The sequence below is a fragment of the Ricinus communis genome, chromosome 4 (assembly GCF_019578655.1).
Source record: "Ricinus communis isolate WT05 ecotype wild-type chromosome 4, ASM1957865v1, whole genome shotgun sequence".
Classification (NCBI taxonomy): domain Eukaryota; kingdom Viridiplantae; phylum Streptophyta; class Magnoliopsida; order Malpighiales; family Euphorbiaceae; genus Ricinus; species Ricinus communis.
The window spans coordinates 16,799,796-16,820,140 of NC_063259.1; the positions used below are offsets into that span (position 1 = coordinate 16,799,796).

The window sequence follows — 20,345 nt, forward strand, 5'->3', positions numbered from 1 at the left end:
CTTCCAAGGTTGCGATCAACATCATCATTTGGATGTCTTCTCTTAGCTTGTCTCCTAAGATTGATTCGTTGTCCCAACAAGGTGACTTGATCATCATCCAAATCATCCTCTCCTTCATAGTCCTCTTGGTCAATTGGTGGATGTCTCCTTTGTCTAGGCTCTCCATGTAATTGGTTAAGGATGCCATCATGCTTCTCTAATTTTTTATTGACTCCTGCCATCATACTAAACATTCTTTCGAATTGTTGTTGCATAGCTTGAATCACATGATCATTTGTAGAAGAACTTGTGTCTTTTGACATGATTATAAAACCTAAAATTTTAATAAAAGAAAATAGAAAGAAACGATCTCACAACACTCCCTCACGTGTTTTCACTCAAAATTGATGTATACCACTTGTGTTTACACTCGATTTTATTTTTTTTCTAATGATCTCACACTCTTGCCTTTTACCTCTCAAATTTGCCTTTTGATTTCTTAGATGAACTAAGTTTCTCAATCAAACAAAATTTCAAGAATGTAGTAATCAATGAAAAAAAAAAAAGGTAGGCTAACAAGAAAATAATAAGGTAGGCTTAAAGAAATGAACAATTTGTAGCAAATAGGCTAATAGAAATGAAAAATAAAGATAGATCATCAAAGAACACAAAGATATAGAATTATAAAGATAGATCTCAATGGAATATGAAGAGTCAATTTTTTTTTATGTAATCTGAGATCTAACACAAGAATATCAAAGATAACAATTTTTTTCTTTTAGGACGATTTTTTTTTTTGATATATGCAAACAAAATCTTGAGATAAGAAGAATAAAGATAAAAATAATAATAATAACAAGAACAATAGATGACAAAAGGTGCAAAATATAAGATGAACACAAGATATTGAGAATTAAAAGATAGTATTGGATACGCAAACCTCAATCTCGAGCCAATGCTCTGATACCACTTATGATGGAAATTGTAGGTTTCATCAATTAACTCCCCAATAGCAAAAATACTATGATAAGTTGAATTAGAAGAAAACTAGAAATTACCAATTTAATCCACAAATTCGGATCGTTCAAAGATTGAAGTAAGAAGATGGATGCTACTTAACCCCTTTACCAACAAGGATAAAGATACTAAGATAGACTTTGAATTTCCTCTTATGCCACAAACAAGAAAGTTTGATAAATAACAAAAAAACAAAGATTTAGATTTTGACACCACAAGCTAGAATAAAGCTTGATAAGTCGCAAAGTTCAAGCAAGAAATTAAAGACAAAATTCCTCACAATAAAACTCAAACAAAATTTCATATATCAAATTCAATCATGCTCCAAAAGAAAGAGAAAAAGACTTGTTTATATAGAGTACAAGTCCATGCACACACTACTAAAATAGACTCACACACATAGGATTACTTTTACTCTTAAATGGCCTTAGTAACCACTATCCACACTAATAGCCATTACTTGGTATTGATTACCCCATTAACTTGTATATGGTGGCTCTTAATAACCACTACCCACATTGATAACCATTACTTGGTATTAATTACCACATTAACTTGTATGGTGGCTACATGTAACCCTAATTGTTATTAACATGAAAACAAGTTAAATATTATTCCTTGTGCCTCCATGGATGCTTTATTGGGTTGAAGTTCTTGGGCTTTCCAAATATCCCTAATTAAACCCAATATGGCTTGTTGAAGTTTCTTGGATTTGGACCTTGTGATTGGGTCTTCTTGTACTATTAATGGATCTTGCATCTCTTTAAGCTTTGAACTTGGAGTCACACCAGTTAGCATATTTTAAAATGTTATTGTTCAAAAATACATAGGTTATGACTATTAACCTTTCTTATTCTTGTTTAGAGAAGTAAGCTTAGCAAATATTTCTGGAATCCTTTATTTCAACTGAGATGGTAAATAGTTTATGATTTTTTTGGTGAAAGCTGGTATTCTTAATATTGTAGACCAGGAATAGCAAATGGAAAATTCAAACTTTTAGAATCTTCCAGAATCTAGGAAGATGTGTTTCGGTACATGATTAAACTGTTATTATTTCTCATTTCTAAACTTTAGGCTTCATGATTTAGATTTTCATTGATAGGTTTTTAGTGGGACTTCTAACTTTAGAATGCTGTATCCTTGCCAGTTTTAATCTCAGATTTTAGTGCGCTGGGCATATTCCTTTACCTGTACATGTCTACTTTTTGTGCATTTTTAATGATTTTCTGTTCTGATTATTTTAATCGGGCATTTTTGCAAATCTTTTGGGCAATAGCCAAAAAGTTAATTTTGGGTGATTGTACATTGCCCAAAGTTCAGAGAGCAATTGCTACTTAAGCCTCCCTTAACTTCCAAAATCCAAAAGATGAGAGAAGAGCAGATAGAAAAGCTTCGTGGAGTAGTGCGTGATTGTGTGAGCAAGCACTTATACTCATCAGCCATCTTCTTCGCAGACAAAGTAGCCACTTTCACCAACGATCCTGCTGACATTTACATGCAGGCTCAAGCCCTCTTTCTCGGTCGTCATTTTCGCCGTGCCTTTCACCTCCTTAACGCTTCCAAGATCGTTCTCCGTGACCTGCGCTTTCGCTACCTCGCCGCCAAATGCCTTGTACTCTCTCCTCAGTCACTTTTAAAAAAAAAAAAAATTAAATGCGGGGTATAGGGTTTTATAATTTTGATATCTTTTTGTTCTTAATTTTAATTAGTTTGCATATGTGTATATGTTTTCTTTTTCAATTTACTATTAGGAGGAACTGAAGGAATGGGATCAGTGTCTACTAATGCTCGGTGATGCTAAGGTTGATGAACATGGAAATGTATTTGACACTAAAGAGTGCAATGTCATATACTTGGATAAAGATGGAGAAGATCGTGAGATCAACGTGAGTCTTTTATTTTTTATTTTTAATTTCTTTTAGCACCATTGAGGCTGTGTTAATGGTTCAGTGAAACATTTCATATTTCATTGTTCAACCTGTTGTTAGCATGTGAAAAGCATACATGAGCATATGTAGATTAAAGGATGCAATTATTCTACAGGTTATGTTAAATGGTTATATTTTAAATTTTGACAGATATCTTCAGCAATATGCTTTTTAAGAGGTAGGGCTTATGAAGCTCTAGAAAATCGTTCCCAAGCTCGACAGTGGTTTGTTTCTTTAACCATCTTATTTATCAAAGTCTTTTTCTTTCTTTTCCTTAATTTTTCTCCCTTTTGCATAATCATGGAATGCTTTACGCATCTTTTCTTGAAGGAAAGAAAAGCATACTTGTCATTTCACTTGTTACTATATATCCTTATGAGGTTTATTATGGATTTTCAGAACTAAAGCAAGGTTATTTTTGATCACACAAAAGAAAGTGGCTAAAGCCTCATCTATTTTTCTGGTGGGTGACATGAAGTCTTAGAGAGCAGTTCAAAGACTTGAGAGTTTAGGTTCTCTGTAAATTTTACATAGGGCGTATTTGAGATATCGTTGAACATCTTAGTCCTTACAGTGTATTGTATGTATATTCTAGTAAATCATACTCCAGGAGTCATTTAACTTTACAAACTTTAGGGTATTATAAGACTTATCACCTTTGCTGGAATGTGGTTACTTATAATTTCTTGAGTCTCTTAATTAGGTTATTTATGATTTTGAATTGAGTTGTAAGTTGTAACAAAGTCCTCACTAGTTAAAGGGGTTTTATTCTTTTTTAGAAGTCCAAGTGCATTGAATTTTACTAGTTCAAGTGCTTTGAGTCTATTTCGCTGCTTGTATTGAGTTATTATAAAATAGTTATAAAATTGGAAGGAATAGTTATTCCTAAGCTTTCAGGCAGCTCATCTAATTCTGAGAACAGGAACAGCACTGACTAAATACATGGCTATGTCAACAAGCTTTGTTAAGTTTAGGCAATTACTGTCTAAGATTTAGAAACTAATAACTGAAAGGTTCAATTTTCAATATTGGAGTTCCATGGTTTCTTTTTCTCTACCTTCTAATATTCTTTCACTCCACGTTTTGATTAGATAGAATACATCCTTTTTCTGTCACTTGTATACTCTGTTTGCTTTCTTTCTGCAATTACAACGGTCTTTTTGATCAATTCTCAAGTTTGTCACCAAAAGGGAAAATAATATGGTCTTGTATGAGAACTTAATTAATCTCTTCTGTTGTGGTTATTAAAGGTACAAAGCTGCTATCAAGGCTGATCCTTTATGTTATGAGGTATGTTATCTATTATCATAATTTGCATTTGGAGTCTAAAAAAAGTTTTTGCACCAGACTCCTTTTGCTTCATAGCATTTGTGGCTATAGAAGCATGGGGCTTGGCTTTCCTACAAAACTTAGATATCCATATTACTTGGCAAAGAGTTTTTTATGATTAAATCAGTCTGAATCTTTCTTTTTTTTTTTCTGAAAAAGTATTCTGTCTCATCAGAGGTAGGAGGCATTGTTTTTTTGAATTTGAAAGGATGACAATTTCTTGTATGTTTATCTCTTGCCAGGCTTTGGAATGCCTTGTTGAAAATCACATGCTTACATGTGAAGAAGGTAAAAAGTTCTCCAACTAAGATTTTTGATTTGCTTCGTTTGGTACTTTCTAGGTTTATATACATATATATACACATTTAATTCTTTTATTCAAAGTAAACTTCTGTAAGCTCTGGTTTGGCACTTGACTTGTTAACTGAATGCATATGAATTTGACTGTACATTGCCCTAAAAATTATAGTTTGGTTCAAATGATCCAGTACTCTAATTTATTAGATTTTCTACTGAATTACAGAAACAAGTCTGCTTTCAACATTGCAATTTGGTCCTGAAGATGAGTGGCTCTCTTTGTTCTATTCCTGCTTGGTTAAAAAGGTAAGTACACAGAACTTCAATTATGTAAGGATCAAATTGCAAACATAGAAAAAATGTTTTTCGAATGTACTGACGTTATCATATATGTTCGGCTCAGTTATTTTATGTGCTTGTTTGTACTAATTTTCAATTCTCTGCCCTATGGATGTGATGGTTGTCCAGTATGATAAAGAAAGTATTATAGAAGCCAAATTTAAAGAGCTAGAAAAAGAAAGCGAGAATGGCAACCCTTCCAGCACGAGTTTCATGCATACTTTAAAGAAAGATACTGATTTGCTTGCCTGTAAAGCTGAATACTACCATCAATGTGGCGAATATAACAAATGCTTTGAACTAACGTCTATGTAAGTTTACGAGTGGTTCTGAAGCAGAAGTGTAGTATTTGTACTTTAGATGCCACAACTTATTTAAATTTTATGTTCTGTTTCAAAAGACTACTCGAGAAGGACCCTTTCCATTTGAAATGTACATTGGTGCATTTGGCTGCTGCTATGGAGCTTGGGAATTCAAATGAGCTTTATCTTATGGCATGTAATTTGGTGAAGGATTATCCTCAAAAGTGAGTTCTTTCTCCTTTTTCTTTTCTTTACTTGCTTTCTGTCATTTCTTTTGTTTTCTTTCTCATGATGGCTTGTTTAGCAAGGTGAGAGAAAAAGGTAAATAGGGAGAGAATGAACCTTAAGAGTTCAGAGAAAAGTAAAATTCCCAACAAGCAAAGTTATTCAAAGAATGAATCTTATAAACGAAGAGAATTCTTGAGTTTGAGAAACAAATTTGCAATAATAAAGCTTTAGTTTGGTTGTTCTAACCTAATAAATGATGCCCAAGGCTTATGAATATAGTGAAAAAGATGTTAGATGACCGTTGAAGCTTCATTAAATGCTAAACTAGCTAGTATTGCCACTTGGAGAAAGATCATTCAATGCGTTTTTAAAGTGCAGCCAACAACGTGCATTTGAAGTGCACGGCATGCATCTCATTTGCATGGCCATGCATTAGGCCATGCCATTTCGTCCTTATCTTGCTTGAAAATTTTAATTTTTACTTGGCTCTAGTGATTGTGAGAATATATGTTCGGGATGCATGACCATGCTCTAACCATGCTACTCTTTGAAGTTCTTGTTTTTTGTGCTTCAAAGTGCACAACCATGCATTCTGGATGCATGCTATGCATTTGTCCCTGTCTAGAAAAACTGCCTCTAGACTTTCTTATTTTTGATGCTTGTGCTTGAAGGCTTGTGCATGGTTTGAAAATGCTTGAAAAATTACTTATTTCTATGCTTAAACATTTGACATATTACTAATTAGTATAAACTACCAAGTGTTTGCTATCATCAATATTTTGGAGTTTCAAACCTCAAAGTTCAACAGTTTTGTGTTTTGTTCTTTTTCTCTCTATTGAAACATATTTTTAAACCTCCTAAGTTATAGGTACCCTCAAAAATGAGTTTTCTTTGACATTTTTATGTGTGTGTATTGCTTTCTAAATATATCCGTCAAGCATAGCTTGTGTCAAGAATTATTTGTTTATCACCTGGATAACAATGAATGGTTCAATGAAAATATAATAAAGTGACAATCTTCACATAAATATGTTTATGTAATTGTGCTTGGAGGATATAAGTCATAAACCATTAACTCAAATTGATGAATGATATAGCTATAGACATTTTATGATATGACCTTCTAAATTGTATGTGTTTCCTCCAATGAACATTGTGTATGGATTTTTGGCTAGTGCACCAAATCTCCAAAGAGTTGGATTATGGGAGGAGTAGAAAGCACTAGATTTAAACTAGTTTTGCAAAGATGGTGTTTGTTAAAATCAATAAAGAAAAAGTAAAGGGAAATTTATTTTGCCAGTTTTCATGTTCTGCTTAAAGATGGCACTTGATTGATATCTAATGGATACTTGTCTCAGTTAGATTTTTTTTTTTGAAATCAAGAACAAACACACACACGCACACAGGCATGCACGCGCACACGCACAGAGGGACAAAGGAGATTGTGTTCCTCTGAATCTTGTTATGATGTCCTGCTTGAAGATCATTGATTATTTAATTTTGTACTCAAGCACTTGTTATATTGTGCATAAAATCATATTCGCATTTGAATTCTTTTCTTCTAGGGCTCTTTCATGGTTTGCTGTTGGTTGTTACTACTATTGTATCAAGAAGTACGACCAATCACGGCGCTATTTCAGGTAAACATCATAGAAACATAGCAAACTCACCTCTGTTCTGGAAAAATATGAGGTATCTGTAATTTCAGTTTCTTTTGTACCTTTTTAGTTGGAGGTTATAATTTTTGTTATTTCTTTTTCCAGTGCCTTATTTTGATAGAAAATGGACAACTTAGGACTAAAAGTATCCTACTATACTTTTGTTCTTAGAGTTTACTAGGACATTTTATGGTGTGGCAATTGTGCCAAACGCAAAAAGACCCCATGATTTTCTATGTTGGACTAATTTTGCTTTTTATAAATGCTTTTGAATCACACCACTCTTCTTCTTTTGGCATCATGAGACATGATTTCTTACATTTTTGTTTAAGTTGGAATTGTGAGGATTCTCTTGAATGGCATAGGACTGCTTGCAGATTAAATATTTAGGCTAATTTTGGAGTTTATATGAAAGCTAGGTTGAGTTGAATATTAGTTAAACTCTAGAATTTAGTAGGTTTACTTCTTTTCTTAGTTCAGTTGTTATTTTTTTTTTTTCATAAGCCAAAATAAATTATCTTTTTCAAAATAAAATGGGTTTAGTAACTTTACATAATTTCTAAGATGTACTCCAAAATCGTGCAAAATGGAGAAACACCCTGAAGTAGCTTGGGAAGGTATAGTTGAGTTGAGTTAATGTAAACTGGATTTAACTGGCAAAGCCTTTGATAATGGTAATGTTTTAGCATGAGATCAATTATTTCCCGCTAGTATAAAAACATTTAAGATATAACTTACAGGCATATTCATTTCAATTATGTTGTTATTTTATGAGTTTATTTGTATAGCAAATTGAAATGTTTAAGATTCAAATTTGCAAGTAATATTGAGATAGTGTAAGAATAGTCATTTCTTATTGATGAATATGCATGCACTTTGGTTAATCATCGGTTTTGTAATATGAAAACAATAATCGGACCGATTGATTTGGTTAATCAATATTTTAGATTGGATTTTTGGCTTCAAATTGGTTTTCCATTTTATGTTGGCACCCCTACTGACTATTAGGCATTTCTCTTGTTCTTAATGACTTGATTCTTTCCTCTTCACAACAAATCAACCTCGTATGTTTCAGAAATTATAAAGAATAATAAGAAAAGAAAAGATATAATTGTACGGCTCCACAAAGGAATTAACTTTTACTTACTTTTTTTATGACACGAAAATAACTTGATTGGGCTTTAGCAGTTTTGGGCTGAATCAGGGTAACAGTTTTGTTTTTAGTGATACTTTGTCAAATTTTACATCGCATGTTTTATCTATGTGCTTTTCATGTAATATTTGTTATTCCATGAAGTTGATCTGATTTAATTTTGTCTGTTCTGAGCTGCAGCAAGGCTACAAGTTTAGATGGAACCTTTGCACCTGCTTGGATAGGCTATGGGAATGCTTATGCTGCTCAAGAAGAGGGTGATCAAGCAATGTCGGCATACCGCACTGCTGCTCGTTTATTTCCTGGGTAATTAATGCTATTACTTTAAAAATCCTTCCATGAGTTCTAAAACTATTTGATATATATTGGTATACTGAGAAATGCAATGAAAACTGACGAGGCATTTGCCTACATAGGAATTATTTGATTATTTAGTATTGCTTTGCTCTGAGTTTGTTTCTAGCATTCTTTTTTTCCCATTTCTTATGTTTTCTCTTTCTAGCTTCTCCCTCCCTCCCTCAATCCCCTACCCTCACTTTCTCTCCCCTTCTTTCTGAAAGAATGTTAAATCTGCTTGTTTATAGCATGTTATTCCTATTGATTGGATGGCATTATGCTGTGTTTCTGTGTGCACGAACTCCCTTTCATGATGTTAACCCTTGGTTACAATGACCTATTTTACTAATGGAGTTGAACATGCTCACCTAGAAAGCAAGAAGTGGGAAGGACTAAGTTTCAAACAGGATTATTGGATTTTAGTACTATTTTATACTTGCAAGACACTTTACTTCTTATTACTCAAAGCTGTCAAATTTTTGGCTTTCTGTTTAGTTTTTGTATCAAAGTCCTATGAGGGTGAGGTGATGCAAAAGTAAGGTCCTTCTACTGTGGCTTGGAGATCTTGAGTTAAATCACTGCACCAGACTCCATGCTATGCAAGTGTAGGCTCTATGATTTAACTGTTTGGCAGGCCCTCAATGTAGGAACTCTTGAGCACTGGAACACCTTTTCTATTGTAAGTCTTAGACCTTATTCTGTTGGGTTGGTTATTTCTGGATATGGGTCTGACTAGTTGTAGTGGGCTTGACAAAAAGAGAACCTTCTGCATTCAAAATTTAAAATTCATTAAAAGTTCAATCAGTATTCTTTTCTGTTATATATCAAAAAGAAAGTAACATTTTCTGTTATTATTTACTAATCTGAAGGTAGCAGACATGTTACTTTTGTCGGAGCAAGTGGGGAGAAAGTGGATAGAGGAAGGTCTTTTATGCGTTTTTGATAGAGTTAATAGGTAGTATCTTTGGGCATAATTGTTCTTTGTTGGGTCTTTATTAGGTGTTGTTTAGTTGGGGGTCAACTTACATTTGAGATCTCTAATTATCCAGAACAGAAAAAATAAACCTGCCTCCTCATGCAAGGGGAAACAAAAGCATGCCAGAAATGTTCTATAAACTTTAAATAAGAAAGGTAGTTCTAGAGAAGAAAAAGATCGAAATTCTTTGACCGACAAAGTAGTTTACGCTATTTATTCTTCTTAGGTTTGCAAATAGTGATAACCCCGTTTTGTTATATTGGTTCTATGGTTGTGGACTTGGAAGTCTTGTTATTTATAAATTCTATTTTCACAGGTTTAATCTTGATATTCTGTTATTCCAGGTGCCATTTACCAACTATGTACATTGGGATGGAGTACATGCGAACCCACAGCTTTAAGCTTGCTGAGCAGGTAATCTGTTCTCTTCTTACCACTGACAGATTTTGAGTTTTGATTTTTATTTTGGAGAAGTGTGAACCTATTGGTTAAATGTTTAATTTTGATAACGATTCTTTTGCGTTTCACATGAATTTTTGTCGACTTCTTTGTTTAGCATTAGCATTATGGTAGAAATGCCACATTGATATGGCATTGTCAATTAGGAAATCGCGCTCAACTGATATCGTGAACTGATTATTTGTTGTTGTTGAACTTCAAAATAAGAATCACTTCATATATTTCAGGGATAGCATGTATATATGTATTAAAGTTATATAACTTTTGGCGTTTGCATTAAGTATCAAGACGTCCTTTCATTTGACAGAGCTAATTGTGATGACTAGAGTAGAGGTGAATGCCAGAAAAATTTGTTACAAAATTTTGGTGCAGGGTAGCAGATAATCCTCAGATCAATGCCTACATCATTCTATTGGGGCCCCATCTAAGAAAAGCTTTTGAATCTGCAGCTGTAAGATATATATCTAATTAGAAATTTATGCAAGAAATTGCTTATCTTCCAAAAATTAGATTGATTGAGAGTTAAGAGGGATGATGTCTGTGTACAATTTGAAGATTAAGGGAGGGTATACAATTATGAGGTCAGGAAAAGACGAAGAGCAATGTTTTGCTATATTATACTGCAGGATTCATCCCATCAGTTTGACCTCCTCCAATTTAGTTTCTTCAGGATTGGTTGCTGCAGGGATCTGTAATCAGCTTTTGATATATCAGATGATGCCATATTTGGTGAGGGAAGATGTGAATACTCTGGAATTTTTAACTTGTAACGAGATAGTGGAGAAATCTGCTATTAAAAGTGGAAGATTCAGAAGGTTTCTTCCATTACCACAATTATTAACCTTAATGCAATTACTGTAAGTGAGTAAATTTATTTCATAGGAAATCTGACTACTCTCCTAGATTTGAAATAGACAATAGAGACAGCTTATGTGGTAAATTGCTCTGGCAAAAGGACAACTAATTCTGCTCTGCTATACATGGGTTGCTATGCTATTAACTTCAGATTAGAAGTTTCAGAAGAACTAAACACTTTCTGTATAAATCTGCAGAAAAATTTTTAGTATGGCAACAGAAAAACAAGCATTCTAAATATTGAAGGTAAGCATCGCACCTGGAATAACAGAATATCAAAATTTACTTTAGAATGATCATTGTACTTCATGTTGTACTTTGCTTCCTAACTCATAAGATTATTTCAAATAAAATGAATATGAATGTACCATTTCAACAGAAAAGTCCTGGAAATGTACTTGTGCACTTGAAGCTGATGTGACTTCAGTTCCTAGGCTATGTAGAAAAATAACGATTGCTGTTTTGTTGCACTGATATTGTATATTGGCCTTGTATATCCATTGACAGCTTTGTTGCTAAGCATACAAGAAATAATGCTAAGCTTTATTCTTCGGATTGTAAAGTATTAGTTTTTTGTTCTGTTTCTGTCCATTTTTAGGTATAGATAATTATGGGTATGTTCTGTGTTCTTCACCAGTCTTTGTATTTGTTTAAAAGTTCTGAGTTTCTTTTTTCCTTCCAGTTTTTCATGCAGGCCAAGACCATTTGTCCTTCAGATCCTTTGGTGTATAATGAATTGGGTGTTGTTGCTTATAACATGAAAGAGTAAGGATTGTTCTGCTTATGTGGTTATGATATAGTTGCACTCACCAGCAGCACCACCACCATCACCATTTATCATTTCCTGGAGACCTGGAAATCCATCTGTTATTTATTTTACAATGACATAATGCATGTATGAAAATTTGTTTTTTATTTAATGCTTTCTAACTTCAATTGCAGATACTTGCTTATATTTTTTTCTCTTTCGCTAATACAGGCCATGAATATTTAGGTCTTTCTAGTTAAACTATGACTAGCATAACTTTTTCTTGTGAAACATTTCCAGGTATAATAAGGCTGTGCTATGGTTTGAGAAGACTTTGGCACACGTTCCATCTTTAAGTTCATTGTGGGAACCAACTATGCTGAATCTTGCTCATGCATACAGAAAGTTGAAGTATGTTATACTGTAATAATTGGCTCTCTATTCTTAGTTGTTTCTTGCCTTTTAGATTTTTCAGGAGTCAGGATGTATAACATGGTTGCTTTGTTTCTTTATCTTTCTCCAACTAAAGGGCCAAAAGACTGTCTTCAACCTCAAGTGGGAAAATAGCTTTTTTATTTCTTATGTTTTCAAACAATCATTCTTTTTTAGGATGATATCCTTGTTCAGGCCAAAAGCAACCTGATTATGAAGTAAACACAATTTTCCTTTTTTCTTAAAAATATATTTAATTTACTTCCACTTGGGATTATAGTGAATTTATGTGTTTGCATTGGATAAAATTGTTTTGGGAGGTAGCATAAAAGAACACGTTTCAGTATGTAGAGTTCAAATCTATCAAAATTCCATTTAAAGATTTTTAACAAACAGTTTGAATTTCATGTTCAACTTTGAAAGCGATTTTACAGGGTGGTTACCATATGGACACATGTAGGTGTGGATTGAAGATGAATTAGATTTGCTCTAGGTCTGACATAATAAAGATTGGGATTTGGAAGTTGTGTAGATACTTCACAACATTCTACAGCAATCTGCATTATGCTAGACCTAAAACATTCTATTTTATTTGTTGACACAATAAAAAAGGAGCAACATAAACTAGTTTTGCATGTATCTTAATCTTTTCATCTTCAGCTTTGCCTTTGCATAGTTTTGGATTTTAGGCAACAAAGTACCTTTTCAGATAGAACAAAGTGTAAAATTTCCTTTAAACAACATCACAACGTATTGCTGTTTGTCTGTTGAACTATACTGTTAATTTAGAGATTTATGTTATTATCATTCTTCCATTCACGTTTTTATTCTTTTATCCTCTTATCTGTGAATTAGATTTCTTAGTTGAATAAAGGTGCTTTCATTTTAACTCTAGATGCCCTTAGTCTCTCTCATCCTGTTATTTGCAGAACGTGAATGATAAACTTGTATATTTTCTAACTAATTATATGAACTTGCAATGTGTCAGGATGTACCATGAAGCAATTTCGTGCTATGAGCGAGCACTTGCATTTTCAACTAGAAGCTTAAGTACTTATGCAGGCCTTGCATACACTTATCACTTGCAGGTATCTTGAAAGTTAAGAATTACTTGTATTCTTTTTATTTCTTAACATGTCTATTATCCATTACCTGTTTCAAGCCTTAATTAATTTTAATAAATAAACTAACAGGAGTATATGTGATAGCAATCTTAGAATTAATCTTGATGTTGAGGGTGGTGACAGAAAATTTCTATCATAAGTAGTGCTTCTCAGGATAATGAATTGATAAGTAGTGCTTCTCATAATGAGACCTCTAATGGTCTACTTTATTTGAGATATGGAAGAATTATGGGAAGAACGGCCATAGTAAATTGACCTCTATAAAACAGGTTGGAAATTAATTGCCAGTCTTTTATTCCTTCACATATATAGAAAAGAACTATTATGAACTTTTACAGAAGAAGAAAAGGTCCCTCCAATCTAAAGAATCTTTAGGATATGTTATCAGGGATTAGAACATAAATCAAGTGTTCATTTATTTCATTCAGTGTTGGTGTGGGCACTTGGCAACCCAAAATAAAAGGAATGGGAATGAGAAATGGGGCATGAAAAGGATCTCTTATTGTCTTTTCCCATGTGGAGGCTAAATATCAGAGATTATAAAATAAAATTAGAACATTCTCATTTTTATTTTGTTTCTCCTGGTATTTCTAAGAGAGCATCGGATTTACAGGTATATGAACAAATATTCCCGACTATAAATTTATTTGGTGGAAAAGGCCTTAGAATTTCTAATATGCCTATTTTAGAGATAAAAACTTGTGTGTAAACTCACAAAATGAAAGGATTAGGGGAAAATCTGAGGAAATGAGCAAGGTTCCTCAAATTTAAATCTACCATCTAACGTTTATAAAATAATGCATTCACTTTTATATAAAATCTCATTCAACTTTCTTTGATACTAAAAACTACAAGGTGATTTCGGAAACGAAGTACATACTTGAGGCTTATCTCGTAACATAATATGACATCTTTGTTAGAAGTAAAATGGAATAGATCTTATCCTAAAATAATTCAAAATAACAAGAAAGTTCATAATTTAACCCAACACAGCCCTTTTCTTTAATCACTAATCGAAAAGTAAAAAAAAGAAAAAGAGAAGATTTTGCAGATCTAAAATTGAGAAATTTGGACGACAATCACTACCCTTGACTGAGCTGATGATCCAGAGTTAGAGAAAATCTGTCCGAATCTAAGACATCCAACTGAAAGGATGGACTAAATAAGCGCTCTCCTTGCATCCAAAAAATGCATTGAAATAAAAAGAAAATAAATTGGTTATACAGTATAATACTAATATATTTTTTTCCTGGTGAGGATAGAGGGAGAACAAGAACGAAAAGAAAAGAAAAAGACTTTTTCATAATCAGCAAGATGCAGCGAGCTCCGCAACAAAAGCGAAGCGAGCCGCGCTAGTAGCGCTTCTCTTCTTTTCTTCTAGCATCTCCCGCAGCAAGGCCTACTTAAAAATTCGCTTTCAACAACGTCAACACCAAAAAAAAAGTAAACTATGGTTGTGCAGTTTTTCTTCCATAAAAAAATCTATTAAAGCATGACGAATAAGAGAAAATTGAGTTTCCTGACCAACTTGAGAGCCCTCAATCCTGTACTTATTTTCAGTCATCATCATCTATAATGTAGGTTAAAAGCATCATCATTGAACTCCACCATAACTATTACTCTGTTGTTTGGGTCATCATAGACAGATTGAGCAACATGAGATTTTGAAACTTCAATAACTTGATCTAGGTTCATGGAATTTGTGTATTTTTTTTTTGTTTGATTTTAATGAGAAATTGAAAGAGTGAAATATGATATTTTAGATCAAGAGAAGATGAGATCAGGTGAGAGAAATTTTGCTTATCGTTTTTTTTCTTAAATATTTTTATATATTGTAAATTAAAAGTTAATATTTTTAATTAGGCATGTCCAAACTATTTTTAAGAGGGAGTTGTTGACAATACTCATTAAAATATTAACTTCAGTTGATTTCATTTGCGGGTGTAATACAAACACATTAAAGTATAGTTAGATGATCCTAAAATGCAAAGTTGTGGGTCTCTTTTTGTGCCAAAAGCATATTTTATCCTTTTTTCATGTTCTTAAAAAAGTTTTGAGGAGAAAGATGACCCTTAATCTTCCTCTTTATCATACATCTTGTGAAAAATTTTCTCGTAGCATGGTTCAGCTAAATATCTTTATAGACAGCTTTCACCGGTTGACATACAATATCTATGTTGAGTTATTATATGCTTATTATGATAGTTTCAATGCGTTAGTAGAGATATATTTACATGACCCTTACGAGGATTTAGATGAAAATTAAGTTTTGATACTTGGTACATTATAAATCCATTTTATCAGATCAAGGCTATTTTGAAAATCTTTAATCTTATTTATAAATTCCTGTATATAGTCAAGTCAATTTCAAAGGTGCTCTTACTTGATTGTATAAAGGGTTTCCTTTTAGGGAGGACGTGTACCATGATAGAAGTAAATCATTTTCTTCTAATTATGATAATGTTACTAATGCTGCTAATGAGCATAGAGGCTCATTGTCTTGTGGCTTTGATTAGAGGGTATTGCTGATTTGTCCTTTGAGTTCTTTCTTTATTATATTAGATTTTGCTTCCAGGGTTCAACCAATTGTCTTGATCCTGGGCCTAAACCGTGAAAACGGTGTTATGAAAATGCATGAGGTATCAGAACCAACTTTTAATTTACTATGAGCAATCCTAAGGCAAATAGCCGAGAAAATTTGGTCACAGAAAGACCTTTCCTGCATTGGATACTAATATTTTTTCTTTTTAAACGGTGCAAGGCAGATACATGTTATAAAGTACTGATGCGAACTAATAATTATTCTTAACTTGTTATATTGGGAAATATTAGAAATAAAATTGATGGTCCTAAAAAGTAAACTGCTGGTGTCTTCAAAGGGAATATTCACAGCCCAATAATGACTAGCATTCTTTACTCTATTAAGATGGGTTTGTTGTATGCAGCAATTTGTAAGCGTAGTGGAAGAGCTCTATGGAGCTCAGGTGGCGGCTCAGATTTGAGCTTCCACTTCCCCTTCCCCCTGATAAAGAGAACCCATGTATAGGAAGTTGCCATCTTTTATTGTAAAAATGAAGGGTTGTCTAAACATCAAAAAAAGGAGGTTCCAGGGGATTTTTGGTAATAGAAAAGCTTAGTAAGAGATCCCCTTTGACTTGTCTGAATCACAATTCATGGCTAGACACAAAAAGTAAATAAGTAGAAATTAAGAGGGATAATGATACAAATGGTCCTTAAACTTTGCGTTTGGTTTCGATTTGGTCACAAAATTCTGATTTGTTTCGTTATTCAACTTTAGTTTTAATTATAATTTAGTCACCTTTCCAACGAGGGATTGACATATTACATGTCTTTCTCTTAATTACTCTTTTTCCATTGACTAATTTTGCAGCGTGTCAATCTCTGTGAAGATGACTAAGTTTAGTAACCATTTATATCATTATTCTATTAAGATAATATAAAAAGATACAATAAAAAATCTTGTCAGTATGTTCTTTAGATGCTAGAAACCAACCATTAGTTGTTCACATAGAAAATACTTGGTCAATTTTAAATCATGGATTCTATAAATATTAGCTATCAAATTTAAGTGTATCTTAAACTATAAATATTTCCTTTTTACTCTACAGTAAAATTTTCCACCACTTACAGGGCCTTGTATATTCAAATGTAATTGGCTATCAAATTTAAGTGTATCTTATTTTTTCTTTTTCATCATTGTGCAGGATAATTTTACTGCTGCAATTACACATTATCATAAGGTTTGTAGTACCGAATTTGCTTTGCTTCTGTTACATTAAATGCATGAATTTGTGCATCGCCGGTCTTTGCCATGTGACATATGGCACATTCCTGCAATCTCTGCTTAGCTGAATAAAAGGGGTTCCCTTTATTTGCATTTTGATATTTGATGATATTCTACAGTGAAAAGAAAGCTAGGATTTTGATGCATTATTCACTTAATTTTAGTTCCCTTCTCTGATTTTTTTTTCTCAATCAGGCTTTATGGCTTAAACCAGACGATCAATTTTGCACTGAAATGTTGAGTTTGGCCCTTGTAGATGAAGGTCGCTGTGGCATAGACCCAAAAATTGAATTTCACTGAAAAGGGAGCTTAATTGTGATGATGCTGTATTATTCATTTATTTCATGTTGTAATGTATATGAATTTATTTTGCCATGATTCCTCAACAAGTCTTATCTAATTTGATAGTTGTTTTATGTATTATTATTAGAAGAAGAAATTGGCAATTTTTATCGTTTGCATGGGTCTATCCCTGACGGAATTATGTAAGCTGTAAGCCTCAACTTTAGCGGCAGTGATAATGTTTGCAATGAATTCAGGAACCACGATGGTGATTGGCTTGGTGGCTTCACGACTAACCTGGGTGTTCGCACTGTTATGATGGTGGAGCTTTGTTGTGTAGTCTATAACTTGAGATTGGCTTGGTTTGACAAATGGGCTAGGGAGGCTGCGCTTGAGCCTGATAACTCGAGTCTTCTGCTTTATAATGGAGATGGCTGCTTACAGAATATTTCTCTAGTTAGAGACATTTAGAAGATGCTCAAATGGGACTGGAAAGTTAAATTCGGTTTGGGGCAAGTCTAGTAAAATAGGGTGGTATTGGCAAGAGCCAAATTATAACATGGAATCCGGATTATGTAAGTACATGGTCTTAGGGGTCTAACGGTACCGTTTAACTAAAAAAAAGTGATATGTTAACATGCAGCACGTGTAGATCTTTTACTATAAACTTAAATGTTGTGTCTGATCTTTTCCGATTTGGTGTTTTTATCACAATATTTTAGGAGTTGAAACTTTTCAGTAATACAAATTCAAAAATCTTTAATCTTTTAGTTTGTATGAAAAGATTATACATGCAGCGCTTTTTCTTCTTTAATCTTTAAATTATACATGTGGGTAGACCTGTTCATGGGCCTGGGTATCCGCCCGGCACGCACTCTTCGGGTCGGGCTTAAATAACAATTTTGTGTATAAGCCCGGCCCGGCCCGAACCCATAAAAAGCCTGAACTTTTTAGGCCGGGCTTGGAATTTCCATAAAAACTCAAGCCTGGCACGGCTCGGCCCGATGTTTAGTTTAATTAGGAAAAAAAAATATCATACCTAGTATTTGAACTTATGATTTTTAACTTATAATTAAGTACTACATATCACTTAACTATCTATTATTTTTATTTATAATTTTATTGTTATTAATAATATATTTAAATAAAACTAAACTCCAGCCAGACCCGAACCCGTCCAGACCCGATCCGTATTTATAGGTTTAACAATTGGTCGGGCCGGGCTTTTTAAAAAAAATTCAGGCTCGGGCTCGGGCTGAGAGGTATTAAAAAATTCTCGGGCTTGGGTGGGCTCGGGCTTGTTCAAAATAAAGTCAAGCCAGTCTGAACCCGCCTGTGCCCTACCATGAGCAGGTCTACATGTGGGGCTTTTGTTTTTGCTTTTTTAATTTTTTTAGTTATGATAAAATAAATCTATAAAAATTAATATCATATTAAAAACTACATATTGAATAAATTTGTATATATTTATAAAAACTAATAATTTAATTATGGTAACAATATGAGAGTTTCAAAACATTCGTGCTATCATTTTTCTTCTTATTTTATTTTTTTTTTATATTTTCTTTTTATTTTTGTTATTAGAAATATGTTAGGATTAATGTGTTTGTCTATGATAGTTTTTTTTATGCCATATATGCTTATAATTAGGAAAAAGGCTCAAATTTGCCCCTAACGTATAACCACTGGTACAGATTGACCCTTCAAGTTTCTTTTTAGCCAGTTGCACGCAATATCTCGCCAAACGGAGTTCTTAAGCCCCTCTTTAGAACGGAGCTGAAGAACGGAAGAAACTTCCGTTAAATGCAACTGAGGTGGCAAATGGTAACTGAAAATGGAAAATTCACGTATTACGGGGTTATTTTCTAATATTTATAAATATACAACTATTACGAGGTTGTTTTCTCATATTAAAAAATTTACCCCTTCTACGATGCAGTTTTCTTAAACTCGCAATTACACTACTTTTACGGGTTGTTTTCTCTAATAAATAAAAATACGTGATTATTTTCTTCAATTGATAAATATTCCCGTATTACGGGGTTGTTTTCTCATATTAGAAAATTTAGCCCATCTACGAGGCGATTTTCTCAGACTCGCAATTACACTACTTTTACGGGGTTGTTTTCTTAGATTCATAAATATACATGTTTTACGGGTTATTTTCTTATATTGATAAATATACCACTTTTACTGGATCGTTTTCTTATATTAAATATTAGCACTATTTTGGGGTTATTTTGTCAAATTCATAAATTTACATGTTGTACGAGGTTATTTTCTTATACGGATAAATATATCCATTTTATGAGGTTGTTTTCTCATATTATAAAATTAACCCATTTAAGGGACTGTTTTCTCATACTCACAAATATACCAAAATTACAGGATTATTTTCTCCGATTGATAAATATCCCCGTACTACGGGGTGGTTTTCTCATATTAGAAAATTTACCCCATCTACGATGTTGTTTTTAAGACTCGAAATTACACTACTTTTACAGCGTTGTTTTCCTATATTCATAAATATACATGTTTTACGGGATTATTTTCATATATTGATAAATATACTACTTTTACATGGTTGTTTTCTCATATTAAATTATTAGCACTATTATGGGGTTGTTTTGTCAAATTCAAAAATTTACACGTTTTATGAGGTTATTTTCTTATACGGACAAATATACCCCTTTTACGATATTGCTTTTTCATATTATAAAATTAACTCATTTAAGCGGCTGTTTTCTCATACTCAGAAATATAACAAACTTACGGGATTATTTTCTCTGATTGATATTTATCCCCGTACTATGGGGTTGTTTTCTCATATTAGAAAATTTACCCCATCTATGAGTTTTTTTTTAAGACTCTCAATTACACTACTTTTACGGGGTTGTTTTCTCAGATAAATAAATATACACGTTTTACTGTTTTATTTTCTTATATTGATAAATATACCACTTTTATGGGGTCGTTTTCTCGTAGTAAATTATTAGCATTATTATGGGGTTGTTTTGTCGAATTCGTAAATTTACACGTTTTACGAGGTTATTTTATTATATCAACAAATATACCCCTTTTACGGGATTATTTTCTCA

At 33.0% G+C, this 20,345-nt stretch overlaps 1 protein-coding gene across 2 annotated transcripts; it reads left to right on the forward strand.

The window, feature by feature from the left end:
* Positions 1–1,860: 1,860 nt before the first annotated feature.
* On the forward strand, positions 1,861–17,543 carry LOC8271101 (anaphase-promoting complex subunit 6). Of its 2 annotated transcripts, none has more exons than XM_048373058.1 (16): positions 1,861–2,130; positions 2,363–2,608; positions 2,748–2,882; positions 3,075–3,148; positions 4,175–4,214; positions 4,496–4,541; positions 4,777–4,856; positions 5,019–5,200; positions 5,290–5,415; positions 6,985–7,059; positions 8,411–8,536; positions 9,887–9,956; positions 11,539–11,621; positions 11,905–12,015; positions 13,025–13,124; positions 14,423–14,910. In XM_048373058.1, exons 2-16 carry the CDS (start codon positions 2,363–2,365, stop codon positions 14,654–14,656), a joined length of 1,728 nt encoding a protein of 575 aa, XP_048229015.1. In that variant the 5' UTR covers positions 1,861–2,130; the 3' UTR covers positions 14,657–14,910. The 2 variants fall into 2 exon arrangements, with proteins under 2 accessions (XP_048229015.1, XP_048229016.1); XM_048373059.1 differs by lacking the exon at positions 14,423–14,910 and adding exons at positions 16,886–16,921; positions 17,161–17,543 and having other exon boundaries at positions 1,865–2,608.
* Positions 17,544–20,345: the final 2,802 nt, after the last annotated feature.